At 38.1% G+C, this 15587-nt stretch overlaps 1 protein-coding gene across 1 annotated transcript in view; it reads left to right on the top strand.

Annotated features, from left to right (window-relative positions):
• Positions 1-10602, top strand: part of LOC128650439 (uncharacterized) — a 490879-nt gene extending 480277 nt beyond the window's left edge. The window contains exon 5 of the mRNA XM_053704383.1: positions 10043-10602. Within this exon, the coding sequence (XP_053560358.1) occupies positions 10043-10221 (179 nt within the window). The 3' untranslated portion in view covers positions 10222-10602. The remainder of the gene's footprint in view (positions 1-10042) is intronic.
• Positions 10603-15587: the final 4985 nt, after the last annotated feature.

Raw genomic sequence — 15587 nt, 5'->3', positions numbered from 1 at the left:
GGGAATATTTACCATCACACAAGAGGCAGGTTTAGTTAGATGATAGTGACCATGTCAGCTGGGAATATTTACCATCACACAAGAGGCAGGTTTAGTTAGATGATAGTGACCATGTCAGAAGGGAATATTTACCATCACACAATGGGCAGGTTTAGTTAGATGATAGTGACCATGTCAGATGGAAATATTTACCATCACACAAGAGACAGGTTTAGCTAGATGATAGTGACCATGTCAGATGGGAATATTTACAATCATACAAGAGGCAGGTTTAGTTAGATGATAGTGACCATGTCAGATGGAAATATTTACCATCACACAAGAGACAGGTTTAGTTAGATGATAGTGACCATGTCAGATGGGAATATTTACAATCATACAAGAGGCAGGTTTAGTTAGATGATAGTGACCATGTCAGATGGGAAAATTTACCATCACACAATGGGCAGGTTTAGTTAGATGATAGTGACCATGTCAGATGGTAATATTTACCATCACACAAGAGGCAGGTTTAGTTAGATGATAGTGACCATGTAAGATGGGAGTATATACCATCATACAAGAGGCAGGTTTAGTTAGCTGATAGTGACCATATCAGATGGGACTATCTACCATTATACAAGAGGCAGGTTTAGTTAGATGATAGTGACCATTTTAGATGGGAGTGTCTACCATAACACAAGAGGCAGGTTTAGTTAGATGATAGTGACCATTTCAGATGGGAGTACATACCATCATACAAGAGGCAGGTTTAGTTAGCTGATAGTGACCATATCAGATGGGAATATCTACCATTATACAAGAGGAAGGTTTAGTTAGATGATAGTGACCATTTTAGATGGGAGTATATACCATCATACAAGAGGCAGGTTTAGTTAGCTGATAGTGACCATATCATATGGGAATATCTACCATCATACATGAGGCATTTTTAGTTAGATGATAGTGACCATGTCAGATGGGAGTATCTTACATCAAACAGGAGGCATATTTATTTAGATGATAGTGATCATTTCAGATGGGAGTACATACCCATCATACAAGAGACAGGTTTAGTTAGCTGATAGTGACCATATCAGATGGGAGTATATACCATCATACAATGAGGCAGATTTAGTTAGCTGATAGTGACCATATCAGATGGGACTATCTACCATTATACAAGAAGCAGGGTTAGTTAGATGATAGTGACCATTTTAAATGGGATTTTCTACCATAACACAAGAGGCAGGTTTAGTTAGATGATAGTGACCATTTCAGATGGTAGTACATACCATCATACAAGAGGCAGGTTTATTTAGCTGATAGTGACCATATCAGATGGGAATATCTACAATTATACAAGAGGCAGGTTTAGTTAGATGATAGTGACCATTTTAGATGGGAGTATATACCATCATACAAGAGGCAGGTTTAGTTAGCTGATAGTGACCATATCATATGGGAAAATCTACCATCATACATGAGGCATTTTTAGTTAGATGATAGTGACCATGTCAGATGGGAGTATCTACCATCAAACAGGAGGCATATTTATTTAGATGATAGTGACCATTTCAGATGGGAGTACATACCCATCATACAAGAGGCAGGTTTAGTTAGCTGATAGTGACCATATCAGATGGGAATATCTACCATTATACAAGAGGCAGGTTTAGTTAGATGATAGTGACCATTTTAGATGGAAGTATATACCATCATACAAGAGGCAGGTTTAGTTATCTGATAGTGACCATGTCAGATGGGAATATTTACCATCACACAAGAGGCAGGTTTAGTTAGCTGATAGTGACCATGTCAGATGGGAATATTTACCATCACACAAGAGGCAGGTTTAGTTAGCTGATAGTGACCATGTCAGATGGGAATATTTACCATCACACAAGAGGCAGGTTTAGTTAGCTGATAGTGACCATGTCAGATGGGAATATTTACCATCACACAAGAGGCAGGTTTAGTTAGCTGATAGTGACCATATTCTTTTAATCTGTTTTATGGGGATGAGACCTAATAGCTTTGGTGATCAATGAGATCTTCAGCTTGTAAATTGATTTATGAAGCTCAGCCTACAGAATGGTATTGGTATATCCTGGGGTTCATCAGATTCTGTTGTAATAGGATGTAATTCAGGACATGATCTAGTGGGATATACGCTTGGTCAAATATTCTTACCTTATACAGTATAAGCCTTAAGGGTTCTGGTCCATGAGTGCATAGACTATATATCTCTGAAGGGTTATGAAACCCATTTTTTTCTTTCATGATTCAGATAGAGCAAACAATTTAAAACAACTTTCCAAACAATTTTTGTTGAAAATAATACATAGGCAGACTCAGGAAAAGCAATGCACTAGTGGGATCTAGCTGCTGATCTCACTGCCTCACTGGCTGCTTCTTCAACACCAAGAGAATGAAGCACATTTTATAACAAAAATGTCAAATTGTAAAGTTGTTTGAAAGTGTACATTATGGGGCAGATTTATCAAATGTCTGTTACACTTTAATATTACACCTAATGCAAATCAAATTACGCTGTTTTCAGTGCACGGTAGCTAAAAAATTACTGTTATTTTCATATGCACAGGTTTTCCTTCCAGAGTAATTAGGGCTAGATTACGAGTTGAGCGCATATCTGCGCTTCTGCAAACCCACAATCTCCAGTAGTTTAGTTTTTTCCGTGTGCGATACTGAGGGTGAGATTACAGGTTGCAAGCACAAATATCGCTCCCTTGTGATCACATCCTCGTGCTGAACAACACGCACAATCGTGGATGATTTTTCCCCTCATAGACTTGAATAGAGCCTCACAACCACAGCTCTCTTAACCCAGATCGCAACAACACAGCAATATATATATGTACACGAATAAATACAGATATATCTATGTGTTTATATTTATGTACACAAATGAATACAGATATATCTATGTGTTTATATATATGTACACTAATAAATACAGATATATCTATGTGTTTATATATATGTACACAAATGAATACAGACATATCTATGTGTTTATATTTATGTACACGAATGAATACAGATATATCTATGTGTTTATATTTATGTACATGAATGAATACAGATATATCTATGTGTTTATATATATGTACACAAATGAATACAGATATATCTATGTGTTTATATATATGTACACGAATAAATACAGATATATCTATGTGTTTATATATATGTACACAAATGAATACAGATATATCTATGTGTTTATATTTATGTACACGAATGAATACAGATATATCTATGTGTTTATATTTATGTACATGAATGAATACAGATATATCTATAAGATATAGTGTGACCGCACCACCCTTTCTAGACAATATGCTCAGGCACGGGATAAAGTCCGGTCACAGACTGTATAATAATAATAAAAAATCATAAATCCCAGCCACTGAGTCTTAGAATCAAGAAGTTTTTATTCTTCAACAAAAGATATGATCAAATTGATCTTTCACACTATGCAATCATAACAACCATCAAGGAAACATCTGATGTAGGTTCACTCAGATCCACACATACCCCATCCACCAAACACATCCGTGTCTAACCCTCAGCACAAATTTTTAAAGAAAGAAAACATCAGAAGAACATCAGAAAAACAAAATGAAAACTATATTATCACTCCCAGGGCGTCCCCAGGGAGTGAAATTCGACACCACCCACTAAGGACTTTGTAAGATTTAGAACCATTAAGAGTGTCCGCTAAATCCGTAACTCTGTAATATTATGTGAACCAAGAGTGTCTCGTACTGTTGCAGATACTCCTAAAACAAGAGTGTCTCGTACGTTACAAATCTTCCAACTGTAACAATGTGTAATTATTTGAAAACCATCAGCAACTATCTTATTGCCACTGTATGAAGGCGGTCACAGGAAACATAACATGTTACAGTATTTGTAATCCATCACAGTGAATTCTGGTAACGACTTTAATGACAAGTCTTGTAGTTGTAAGAGTATTACGGTTCAAATGTCCCTTTAACCTGACATGCTTCTGGCCATGTAATGTATTGCGGGGAGCTGCAAGCGTACTTTCGGCCCAAACACACACCCTCTTCACACTTCACTCACGGTATCCTGCACTACATCATCCTTGTAATGCCTTTATTGGAGAGGATACAGTACATTCCACATTTCACTTTTACCAAAACTGCGAGTATCTCATACCCTCATGGCAGTTAGTGGCCTTTAATGTGTTGAAAATAAAGAAAATGCTTAAGCAGCAGTGTTACATCCTTCAGCGTATGTGTGCATATCTCGGTAATACCGTGAGGCTCTCTGTCTTCAGGGTGGTTCTATGGACCCCCCAGTGTAGAATTCTGGTCTCACCTCGCAGTTTCTGTGGCTCAGATAGCAAGATATACAGGTCTCTGCGGTGGCGTCTCCGCAGAGACCTGTATATCTTGCTATCTGAGCCACAGAAACTGCGAGGTGAGACCAGAATTCTACACTGGGGGGTCCATAGAACCACACTGAAGACAGAGAGCCTCACGGTATTACCGAGATATGCACACATACGCTGAAGGAGGTAACACTGCTGCTTAAGCATTTTCTTTATTTTCAACACATTAAAGGCCACTAACTGCCATGAGGGTATGAGATACTCGCAGTTTTGGTAAAAGTGAAATGTGGAATGTACTGTATCCTCTCCAATAAAGGCATTACAAGGATGATGTAGTGCAGGATACCGTGAGTGAAGTGTGAAGAGGGTGTGTGTTTGGGCCGAAAGTACGCTTGCAGCTCCCCGCAATACATTACATGGCCAGAAGCATGTCAGGTTAAAGGGACATTTGAACCGTAATACTCTTACAACTACAAGACTTGTCATTAAAGTCGTTACCAGAATTCACTGTGATGGATTACAAATACTGTAACATGTTATGTTTCCTGTGACCGCCTTCATACAGTGGCAATAAGATAGTTGCTGATGGTTTTCAAATAATTACACATTGTTACAGTTGGAAGATTTGTAACGTACGAGACACTCTTGTTTTAGGAGTATCCGCAACAGTACGAGACACTCTTGGTTCACATAATATTACAGAGTTACGGATTTAGCGGACACTCTTAATGGTTCTAAATCTTACAAAGTCCTTAGTGGGTGGTGTCGAATTTCACTCCCTGGGGATGCCCTGGGAGTGATAATATAGTTTTCATTTTGTTTTTCTGATGTTCTTCTGATGTTTTCTTTCTTTAAAAATTTGTGCTGAGGGTTACACACGGATGTGTTTGGTGGATGGGGTATGTGTGGATCTGAGTGAACCTACATCAGATGTTTCCTTGATGGTTGTTATGATTGCATAGTGTGAAAGATCAATTTGATCATATCTTTTGTTGAAGAATAAAAACTTCTTGATTCTAAGACTCAGTGGCTGGGATTTATGATTTTTTACAGATATATCTATGTGTTTATATATATGTACACAAATGAATACAGATATATCTATGTGTTTATATTTATGTACACGAATGAATACAGATATATCTATGTGTTTATATATATGTATACAAATAAATACAGATATATCTATGTGTTTATATATGTACACGAATGAATACAGATATATCTATGTGTTTATATTTATGTACACAAATGAATACAGATATATCTATGTGTTTATATATATGTACACAAATGAATACAGATATATCTATGTGTTTATATATATGTACACAAATGAATACAGATATATCTATGTGTTTATATATATATGTACATGAATGAATACAGATATATCTATGTGTTTATTTATGGATATGTATGAATATACACACATTAATACATAAATATATATTTTGTTATACATGGACATGAATAATTGTGTTTCAATGGATCCCTATGTAAAAGCACTTTCAGTCCTTTTGTCTAACACCTAAGGGCTACATTACCGTTAGACCATACGGAAATAAAAGTACTGCAGAGCATTCTTATAGAATCTCACCAGCACAGAGACCTTTAGGGATTCCAGCCATACACCATGTATCTTGGGCACAGTAAGGGAAAAAATGATAGATCAATTTTAGTCTAATACACCTTCCCACAAATACCACACCAGGCACTCACAGAATACAATGTAATTTTCTGTTAGGATGAGCATTTTACTCCATACTTTTATACATTATGTGCTAGATTACAAGTGGAGCGCTATTTTATTTTGTGTCTGTAAAGGGGCAAGTTTATCTGTTTACAGGCACGCGTTAAATAACTAGCCATTACAAGTGGTAAGTTAATTAATATACATATATATTTTTAATTTGCTGCCCATTGCTGCATGACTTACCCCCTGCGCTGTGCTCGGTTCTTTGCTGTGTCTCACGGCCTGAGAACGAGGCTCCCATTGGAGTCAATGGAAGTGTGCTCTTGTAAGCGCAAAGCTTCCAGGCAATGTGATTGCGTGTGTTGGTATCACTTCACTTGTAATCTAGGCCTAAATGTGCTATAAATGTCTGCGGAAAGTACAGCTAATGGGGGGGGGGGTATGTTTTTACAGTATTTTTATGCAGAGGTTCACCACTAGGAAATAGTTTAGCAAAATATGGCAGCAGTGCATTACAGCATTGTTTGTAGTAATATTATACATTGATGCAAACACAACTATCATAGAAGACACTTCTGAGCCCTATGAGGCTACCTAGATTTACTGTTTAACAAATGATACAATGAGAATAAATCAAATGTTATAATAGAAGTAAATTGGACACTTTGAGCACACTGTGGGCTAGATTACAAGTGGAGCGCTAATTTATCACACGCCCACAAATGGGCAAATTTGCCAGTTTGTGAGTGCACGAGAAATAACCAGCCATTACAAGTGGCTAGTTATTGCTACCACAAGCTTACGGTAGCAATTAGCACTCAGGAAAATAACCAGAGATCCGATCTCTGGTCAATTTTCTAAAAGTGCCACAAATGCCCTCAAAATAGAGGGTCTTTTATTTTTTTTTTACGCGATAAAAAATGTAGCATGTTTTCAATAAAAAACGACTGCACTAGGCCGTATTTAGGATAACAAGTGGTGGCTGTGGAGTGTTGCCTTTACATTGCAGTCTATGTGAACTGTGTGTTCCCAGTAAATACACTGTATATGTATATGCTTATATAAATATACATTTATATGTTAATATAATATACACATATTAATACATAATTATAGATCTATAATAATCATATACAGTACATATATATTTCAAATTGCTGCACTACTTACCCTCTTTGCTGCACTAGGTTCACATGCCGTGTCTCGTGGCATGAGAGCAAGGCTCCTGTTTGAGCCTATGGAAGCACTCGATATTTTGCGCTTCACTTGTCATCTGGCTCATTGTCGAAACTGGAAAAATTTATTTTTTCCTTTATGGTCTCTTGAAGTTGACATTTACACATTTATAATACAGTGATCAATGATTTCAGTTTATTAGTTTAGTACTGTGATCTAAAGATATTATTTAGAGTATTTAATAATAAACAAGATACTAAGCTATATGTGATAGAATATGCAAAGGTTGATTCTTAAATTCATGACAAAAAGATGTGGGAAGGTGGAAGGTGTGTATTGTACAGGAAATGTGATAGATACTTTAGGCAAGAGGTTACAAATAATACCATTAATATGTCTATCCAGAGCTGTGAGTGATATAAACCAAAGCCTTTAGGCATCCTTGTATTTCCTTTCACTTGCACATATTTACCATCATACAAGAGGCAGGTGTAGTTAGATGATAGTGGCCATGTCAGATGGGAATATTTACCATCACACAAGAGGCAGGTTTAGTTAGATGATAGTGACCATGTCAGATGGGAATATTTACCATCACACAAGAGGCAGGTTTAGTTAGATGATAGTGACCATGTCAGATGGGAATATTTACCATCACACAAGAGGCAGGTGTAGTTAGATGATAGTGGCCATGTCAGATGGGAATATTTACCATCACACAAGAGGCAGGTGTAGTTAGATGATAGTGACCATGTCAGATGGGAATATTTACCATCACACAAGAGGCAGGTTTAGTTAGATGATAGTGACCATGTCAGATGGGAAAATTTACCATCACACAAGAGGCAGGTTTAGTTAGATGATAGTGACCATGTCAGATGGGAAAATTTACCATCACACAAGAGGCAGGTTTAGTTAGCTGATAGTGACCATGTCAGATGGGAATATTTACCATCACACAAGAGGCAGGTTTAGTTAGATGATAGTGACCATGTCAGATGGGAAAATTTACCATCACACAATGGGCAGGTTTAGTTAGATGATAGTGACCATGTCAGATTGTAATATTTACCATCAAAAAAGAGGCAGGTTTAGTTAGATGATAGTGACCATGTCAGATGGGAGTATATACCATCATACAAGAGGCAGGTTTAGTTAGCTGATAGTGACCATATCAGATGGGAATATCTACCATTATACAAGAGGCAGGTTTAGTTAGATGATAGTGACCATTTTAGATGGGAGTATATACCATCATACAAGAGGCAGGTTTAGTTAGCTGATAGTGACCATATCATATGGGAATATCTACCATCATACATGAGGCATTTTTAGTTAGATGATAGTGACCATGTCAGATGGGAGTATCTACCATCACACAGGAGGCATATTTAGTTAGATGATAGTGACGATTTCAGATGGGAGTACATACCCATCATACAAGAGGCAGGTTTAGTTAGCTGATAGTGACCATATCAGATGGGAATATCTACCATTATACAAGAGGCAGGTTTAGTTAGATGATAGTGACCATTTTAGATGGGAGTATATACCATCATACAAGAGGTAGGCTTAGTTATCTGATAGTGACCATGTCAGATGGGAGTATCTACCATCACACAGGAGGCAGGTTTAGTTTGCTGATAGTAACCATGTCAGATGGGAATATTTACCATCACACAAGAGGCAGGTTTAGTTAGCTGATAGTGACCATGTCAGATGGGAATATTTACCATCACACAAGAGGCAGGTTTAGTTAGCTGATAGTGACCATGTCAGATGGGAATATTTACCAACACAAGAGGCAGGTTTAGTTAGCTGATAGTGACCATATCAGATGGGAATATCTACCATTATACAAGAGGCAGGTTTAGTTAGCTGATAGTGACCATGTCAGATGGGAATATTTACCATCACACAAGAGGCAGGTTTAGTTAGCTGATAGTGACCATATCAGATGGGAATATTTACCATCACACAAGAGGCAGGTTTAGTTAGCTGATAGTGACCATATCAGATGGGAATATTTACCATCACACAAGAGGCAGGTTTAGTTAGCTGATAGTGACCATATCAGATGGGAATATTTACCATCACACAAGAGGCAGGTTTAGTTAGCTGATAGTGACCATATCAGATGGGAATATTTACCATCACACAAGAGGCAGGTTTAGTTAGCTGATAGTGACCATATCAGATGGGAATATTTACCATCACACAAGAGGCAGGTTTAGTTAGCTGATAGTGACCATGTCAGATGGGAGTATATACCATCATACAAGAGGCAGGTTTAGTTAGCTGATAGTGACCATATCAGATGGGAATATCTACCATTATACAAGAGGCAGGTTTAGTTAGCTGATAGTGACCATATCAGATGGGAATGTCTACCATTAAACAACAGGCAGGTTTAGTTAGATGATAGTGACCATATCAGATGGGAATGTCTACCATTAAACAACAGGCAGGTTTAGTTAGATGATAGTGACCATGTCAGATGGATTTAGGTGCAAGATTAAATGGTCTTGAAGTTTTTCTTAAATCTATCAGGGTTGTTTACTAAAGGTGTCATGTAGCTATACATGCCTACTTTATTTCACCCAACTGACATAATACATCCCTTTGGCTATAATATAACTATATGATTTAATGTGTTATACAGCTTACAGCTATTTAGCACAAATACCTAGATCCTAGGCACGTGATGATCCTGCATGTTTTTATAAGCTGGTTATTCCTGTCTGTTGTGTTTAGATAATATAAATATATACGTAAACATCATAACTCACAACCATCTTTGTCTGCAGGTGAAGTACAAGTTGGGACACAAGTGCCAGATGTCTGCTACTGTGCAACTAACTCCAGCTCTGTGGGTTTTAATACTTTGGCCTGGACGATCATGGGAAGTCGACTGTCCTCCATCCTTATCACCCTCATTGTTTTAGTTGGGATCAAAATAATAAAAAGCAAAAGACGAAAGAAATGAAGTGCTTGACAGGTTTACAAATGATGGTCAGCACAACAGCACTTCTGTGCAAGTGAACCCATCGTTCTTTACTACAGGGATAGATCCATAAAAGCGACATTTTAGGCTGCACTGAGCACTTTAGCATGATTAAGGGCTAAGTTCAGTTTGAAACAATGCTGTTTATGGATCTATCACTTTAATAAACAGCAGTGGGTTCACTTGCACAGATGTGCTGTTGTTTCGTCATAAAATTTACATTGTTTTAATGATTAGCAGAGACAATAAAAAAGCAACATGTACTCCGTTTAAAAAATTTTTTTTTATAAGGGTTAAGCTCATATTGTTTGTCCACAAATGATGTTCCACATACCATGCACTATAAATTGTGTTATTTCTCAATTTGCTTTGTATGCTTTATTTACGAGTAAACTAGGTGGGCTCATAGGACCTCAGTGTCGTGCACGTTTTAAAACTAGGTCTGGAATCTAAGGGATATTTTACAGGGACTTAAAATCGATAGTAAAGTCCAAATTGAACTTTCATGATTCAGATATGGCATGTGATTTTAAACAACTTTCTAATTCACTTGTATCATCAAATTTGCTTTGTTCTCTTGATATTCTTAGCTGAAAGCTAAACCTAAGTGGGCTCTAATTCTAATTTCTAAGCCCTTGAAGTCTGCCTCTTATCTAAATGCATTTGACACTTTTTCACAGCTAGAGGGCATTAGTTCCTGTGTTTCATATAAATAACATTGTGCTCATGCACGTGAAATTATTTAAGAGTCAGCACTAATTGCCTAAAATGCCAGTCTGTCAAAAAACCTGAGATAAGGGGGCAGTCTGCAGAAGCTTAGATACAAGGTAATTACAGCGAAAATAATTTATATTTCTATAACAGTGTTGGTTATGAAAAAATGGGGAATGGGAAATAAAGAGATTATATATATATTTTTAAAAAATAATATTTTGGGTGCTTACTATCCCTTTAATTGATCACTTCAAATTAATATGTGCTGTAACTTGCTTTTTAATCTAGTTGTGCCACCCTAATACCCTGCTCTCTGGCCGCCCACTTCAAAACTTATATTTTTGTGAGCTAACGGCTTGAACTGTTTTTTTGTAGCTAGAGCATCGATTGGACAACAATTTCAAACCGTTAGCTCCCAAAAATGACGACTTTTGAAGTGGGCAGCCAGAGAGCAGGGTATAAGGATGGCACGACTAGATTAAAAAGCAAATTACAGCTCATTAATTAGAAGTGATCAATTAAAGTCCATATTGCTTAGATTCCCAACCTGATTTTAAAACATTTAAAGTTTACCATAATTTTAATGCTTAGACAATGAGGGCCTAGTTTAATTTGTTAGAACTGGCTTTTATTTGGACAGATGAATTCTCATATAGTTTAGCTAACCCTTTAATCCATTCAAACGTAGATCTACGTCATGTGGTATATAGCCCATCGTATGGCATAACATAGATTTAAGTGACAACCAGAACTTTCTGTTCCTGAGGTTCCAGCATATGCCTTAAAATGATAAAGGAATATGGGGTGAGGGCACCATGTATAATGATTGAGGGGGACCCCTGCACTACAGAAAAATATTAAATAAATAAATAATAACATTATTAAAAATAGTGATAAACTGGGTACTGGCAGATGGAGGGGGAGGGTTAGAAAGCTATATGGGAAAGATCAGGGAAGTGAGAGATTAGGGGGGATCCTACACTGCAGAAAATAAAAAATTAAAAAATATAAATTAAAAAACCAAAAGCCCTAAAATATCATACTGGCAGACTGTTTATCAGTACCTAAGATGGTGGTGAGGAGTGTGTGGGTGCATGTGACTGTGGGAGGGGGGGTTGAGAGCTGTTTGGGAGGGATCAGGAGGTGGGAGGGTAATGCCTACAGCACAGTAATATTACCCTTATCAGCTAAATAATTAGCCCCTTCACTGCCGGTAATAATAGTTTTGTGCGCAGCTGCAATTAGGCTTCTATTTACCAAAAAGCAATTATCATTATTACACAAGAGATATGGAAATCATTTCAGTGAGAAACCCAAAGTTTGTGAAACAATTAACAATTTTTTTAATGTGATCCCATTTGACTGCAAAATGGTGGCATGAAATATACCAAAATGAGACTAGACTGTTATATTACAGTTGTAATTTATAAACCAAAAAAAATTCTGTTTAAATGCAGTGATAGCAAAAAAGGTAAAATGTCTCCGGTATTTTCAACAAATTCTTTGAAGTTCACGGTAGCAAAGGGTTTCAAATTTCCAACCTTAATTTGCACAGATGTAGGGACATATGGATTATTATAGTTATTTTCATAGCATTGTTAACCCCTTCACATCATTAGGACATTCAATGCTGTCCTAACATTGAAATCTCATTATCGCATTGATAATTGTGTGATTTCAATCATTCAGGTCATGTTTACATCAGAACCTTTTTCCGATCTAAGCACTTACCCCCTGGCATAAAGGGAATAAACAAAATCAACGAAGGATAGCAGAGACTGTTGTATAAAAAAATAAAACTTTATTCAAACTTTTTGTTAAAAGCAGCAAAAAAGCAGAGGCACCCTCCTAGCAAGACATGAGACACTACATCCCACTGAGGACAAAGCTTACGCGTTTCGGCTAAAAAGCCTTAGTCATAGCTGTCAGCTTCCGCTTTTTGGCTGCTTTTAACATAAAGTTCGAATAAAGTTTTATTTTTTATACAACAGTCTCTGCTATCCTTCGTTGATTTTGCTTGCTCATTGCCAGAATAAGCAGAGACTGTTCCTCCCGGACCTCAGCTGTGTAAGCTGCTACTGCTTCATCTGTGTCCAGCATCGTTGGGTCTGGCTCTGTGATTCCCCGACCGTGATTGGGTCCGGCTCCGTGATTCCCCACCTGAGATTGGCGGATGGGCTCCTGTAACGGATGACGTCACACGCATCTGGACAGTGATTGGTTCAAGTGTTTACACACCTCCTGACTGAATTCCGACGACAAAGAGCTACGGAGCTACTACACGCTGTTTCCCCTAGACCCTGAGAACAGGAATATCTGGCAGACGAGAGCAAGGGGCTCGGCCGAAGGTAAATACTGGCTTTTTCACTGCCTAATATTATATATATATATATATATTCTTGTTGTTGCCAAATAGACGTGGGTCTTTAAGGGGTTCCTTTATTGCGCCGCTTGTGAACTTTTGCGCTGTTTAGCGCATGGATATTATTCCAAGATATACTTTCAACTTGCAGCTTGCTTCTTACCTGTTGCTCAGAAGAAGCTTATAAATATTTAAATTGATTACCAGCTGAGGTTTATTGTTTCTGATACCAGCCTTCACACACAATTCTTCCGAACTCCCTTGTTTTTCCTAAGTTATAAAGGGAATAAAAACATAGATAATAATGTCATGGTTATAGCACTCTGTTAACATTACAGATAAGACGTGCACCTATACATATAAAAATACATACAGATATCAGATTAGTGCTGGTTCAAAGAACTTACAGTAAGGAGGTGAATTTGGTATTGACTTTTATATCTTTATATTTATTTATTTCATTATTTGACTTTCTTTTTTGACAGCCCTTTCCTGTAGTTTCAGACAGGTCACATACATGTGTGTACAAGTTAATCAAAATATTTTTTCTGTTTGTTTTTCAACAGATCAGATCAAAGCTGGACTATCACCAAGTGCTTTATAGGTTTAAATAAATAAATCAAATAACTGAGTTTTTAAAGGAAAAATATTAGAACCAAAATAAGTCATTTTCCCCAAAACAACCACAGCTTTTCTCTGAAACAAATAGTGTGATGTTTGTGGTTGTACTGATCTGTATGTCTATATGCAGTAAGCTAGGGTACAGTTAGTGGCAGATATCAGCTATAAGGGAACAGGAGTACAGGCTGTGTATGCAGTAAGCTGGGGTACAGTTAGTGGCAGATATCAGCTATAAGGGAACAGGGGTACAGGCTGTGTATGCAGTAAGCTGGGATACAGTTAGTGGCAGATATCAGCTATAAGAGAACAGGGGGTACAGGCTGTGTATGCAGTAAGCTGGGATACAGTTAGTGGCAGATATCAGCTATAAGAGAACAGGGGGTACAGGCTGTGTATGCAGTAAGCTGGGATACAGTTAGCGGCAGATATCAGCTATAAGGGAACAGGGGTACAGGCTGTGTATGCAGTAAGCTGGGATACAGTTAGTGGCAGATATCAGCTATAAGAGAACAGGGGGTACAGGCTGTGTATGCAGTAAGCTGGGATACAGTTAGTGGCAGATATCAGCTATAAGAGAACAGGGGTACAGGCTGTGTATGCAGTAAGCTGGGATATAGTTAGTGGCAGATATCAGCTATAAGAGAACAGGGGTACAGGCTGTGTATGCAGTAAGCTGGGATATAGTTAGTGGCAGATATCAGCTATAAGGGAACAGGGGTACAGGCTGTGTATGCAGTAAGCTGGGATACAGTTAGTGGCAGATATCAGCTATAAGAGAACAGGGGGTACAGGTTGTGTATGCAGTAAGCTGGGATACAGTTAGTGGCAGATATCAGCTATAAGAGAACAGGGGTACAGGCTGTGTATGCAGTAAGCTGGGATATAGTTAGTGGCAGATATCAGCTATAAGAGAACAGGGGTATAGGCTGTGTATGCAGTAAGCTGGGATATAGTTAGTGGCAGATATCAGCTATAAGGGAACAGGGGTACAGGCTGTGTATGCAGTAAGCTGGGATACAGTTAGTGGCAGATATCAGCTATAAGAGAACAGGGGGTACAGGCTGTGTATGCAGTAAGCTGGGATATAGTTAGTGGCAGATATCAGCTATAAGGGAACAGGGGTACAGGCTGTGTATGCAGTAAGCTGGGATACAGTTAGTGGCAGATATCAGCTATAAGGGAACAGGGGGAAACAGGCTGTGTATGCAGTAAGCTGGGATACAGTTAGTAGCAGATATCAGCTATAAGGGAACAGGGGGTACAGGCTGTGTATGCAGTAAGCTGGGATATAGTTAGTGGCAGATATCAGCTATAAGAGAACAGGGGGTACAGGCTGTGTATGCAGTAAGCTGGGATACAGTTAGTGGCAGATATCAGCTATAAGAGAACAGGGGTACAGGCTGTGTATGCAGTAAGCTGGGATACAGTTAGTGGCAGATATCAGCTATAAGAGAACAGGGGTACAGGCTGTGTATGCAGTAAGCTGGGATACAGTTAGTGGCAGATATCAGCTATAAGGGAACAGGGGGTACAGGCTGTGTATGCAGTAAGCTGGGATACAGTTAGTGGCAGATATCAGCTATAAGAGAACAGGGGGTACAGGCTGTGTATGCAGTAAGCTGGGATACAGTTAGTGGCAGATATCAGCTAT

Source organism: Bombina bombina, chromosome 2, assembly GCF_027579735.1.
Source record: "Bombina bombina isolate aBomBom1 chromosome 2, aBomBom1.pri, whole genome shotgun sequence".
Lineage (NCBI taxonomy): Eukaryota > Metazoa > Chordata > Amphibia > Anura > Bombinatoridae > Bombina > Bombina bombina.
Note: the sequence above shows the minus strand (reverse complement) of the source record. Positions and strands in the feature narration are given on the sequence as shown.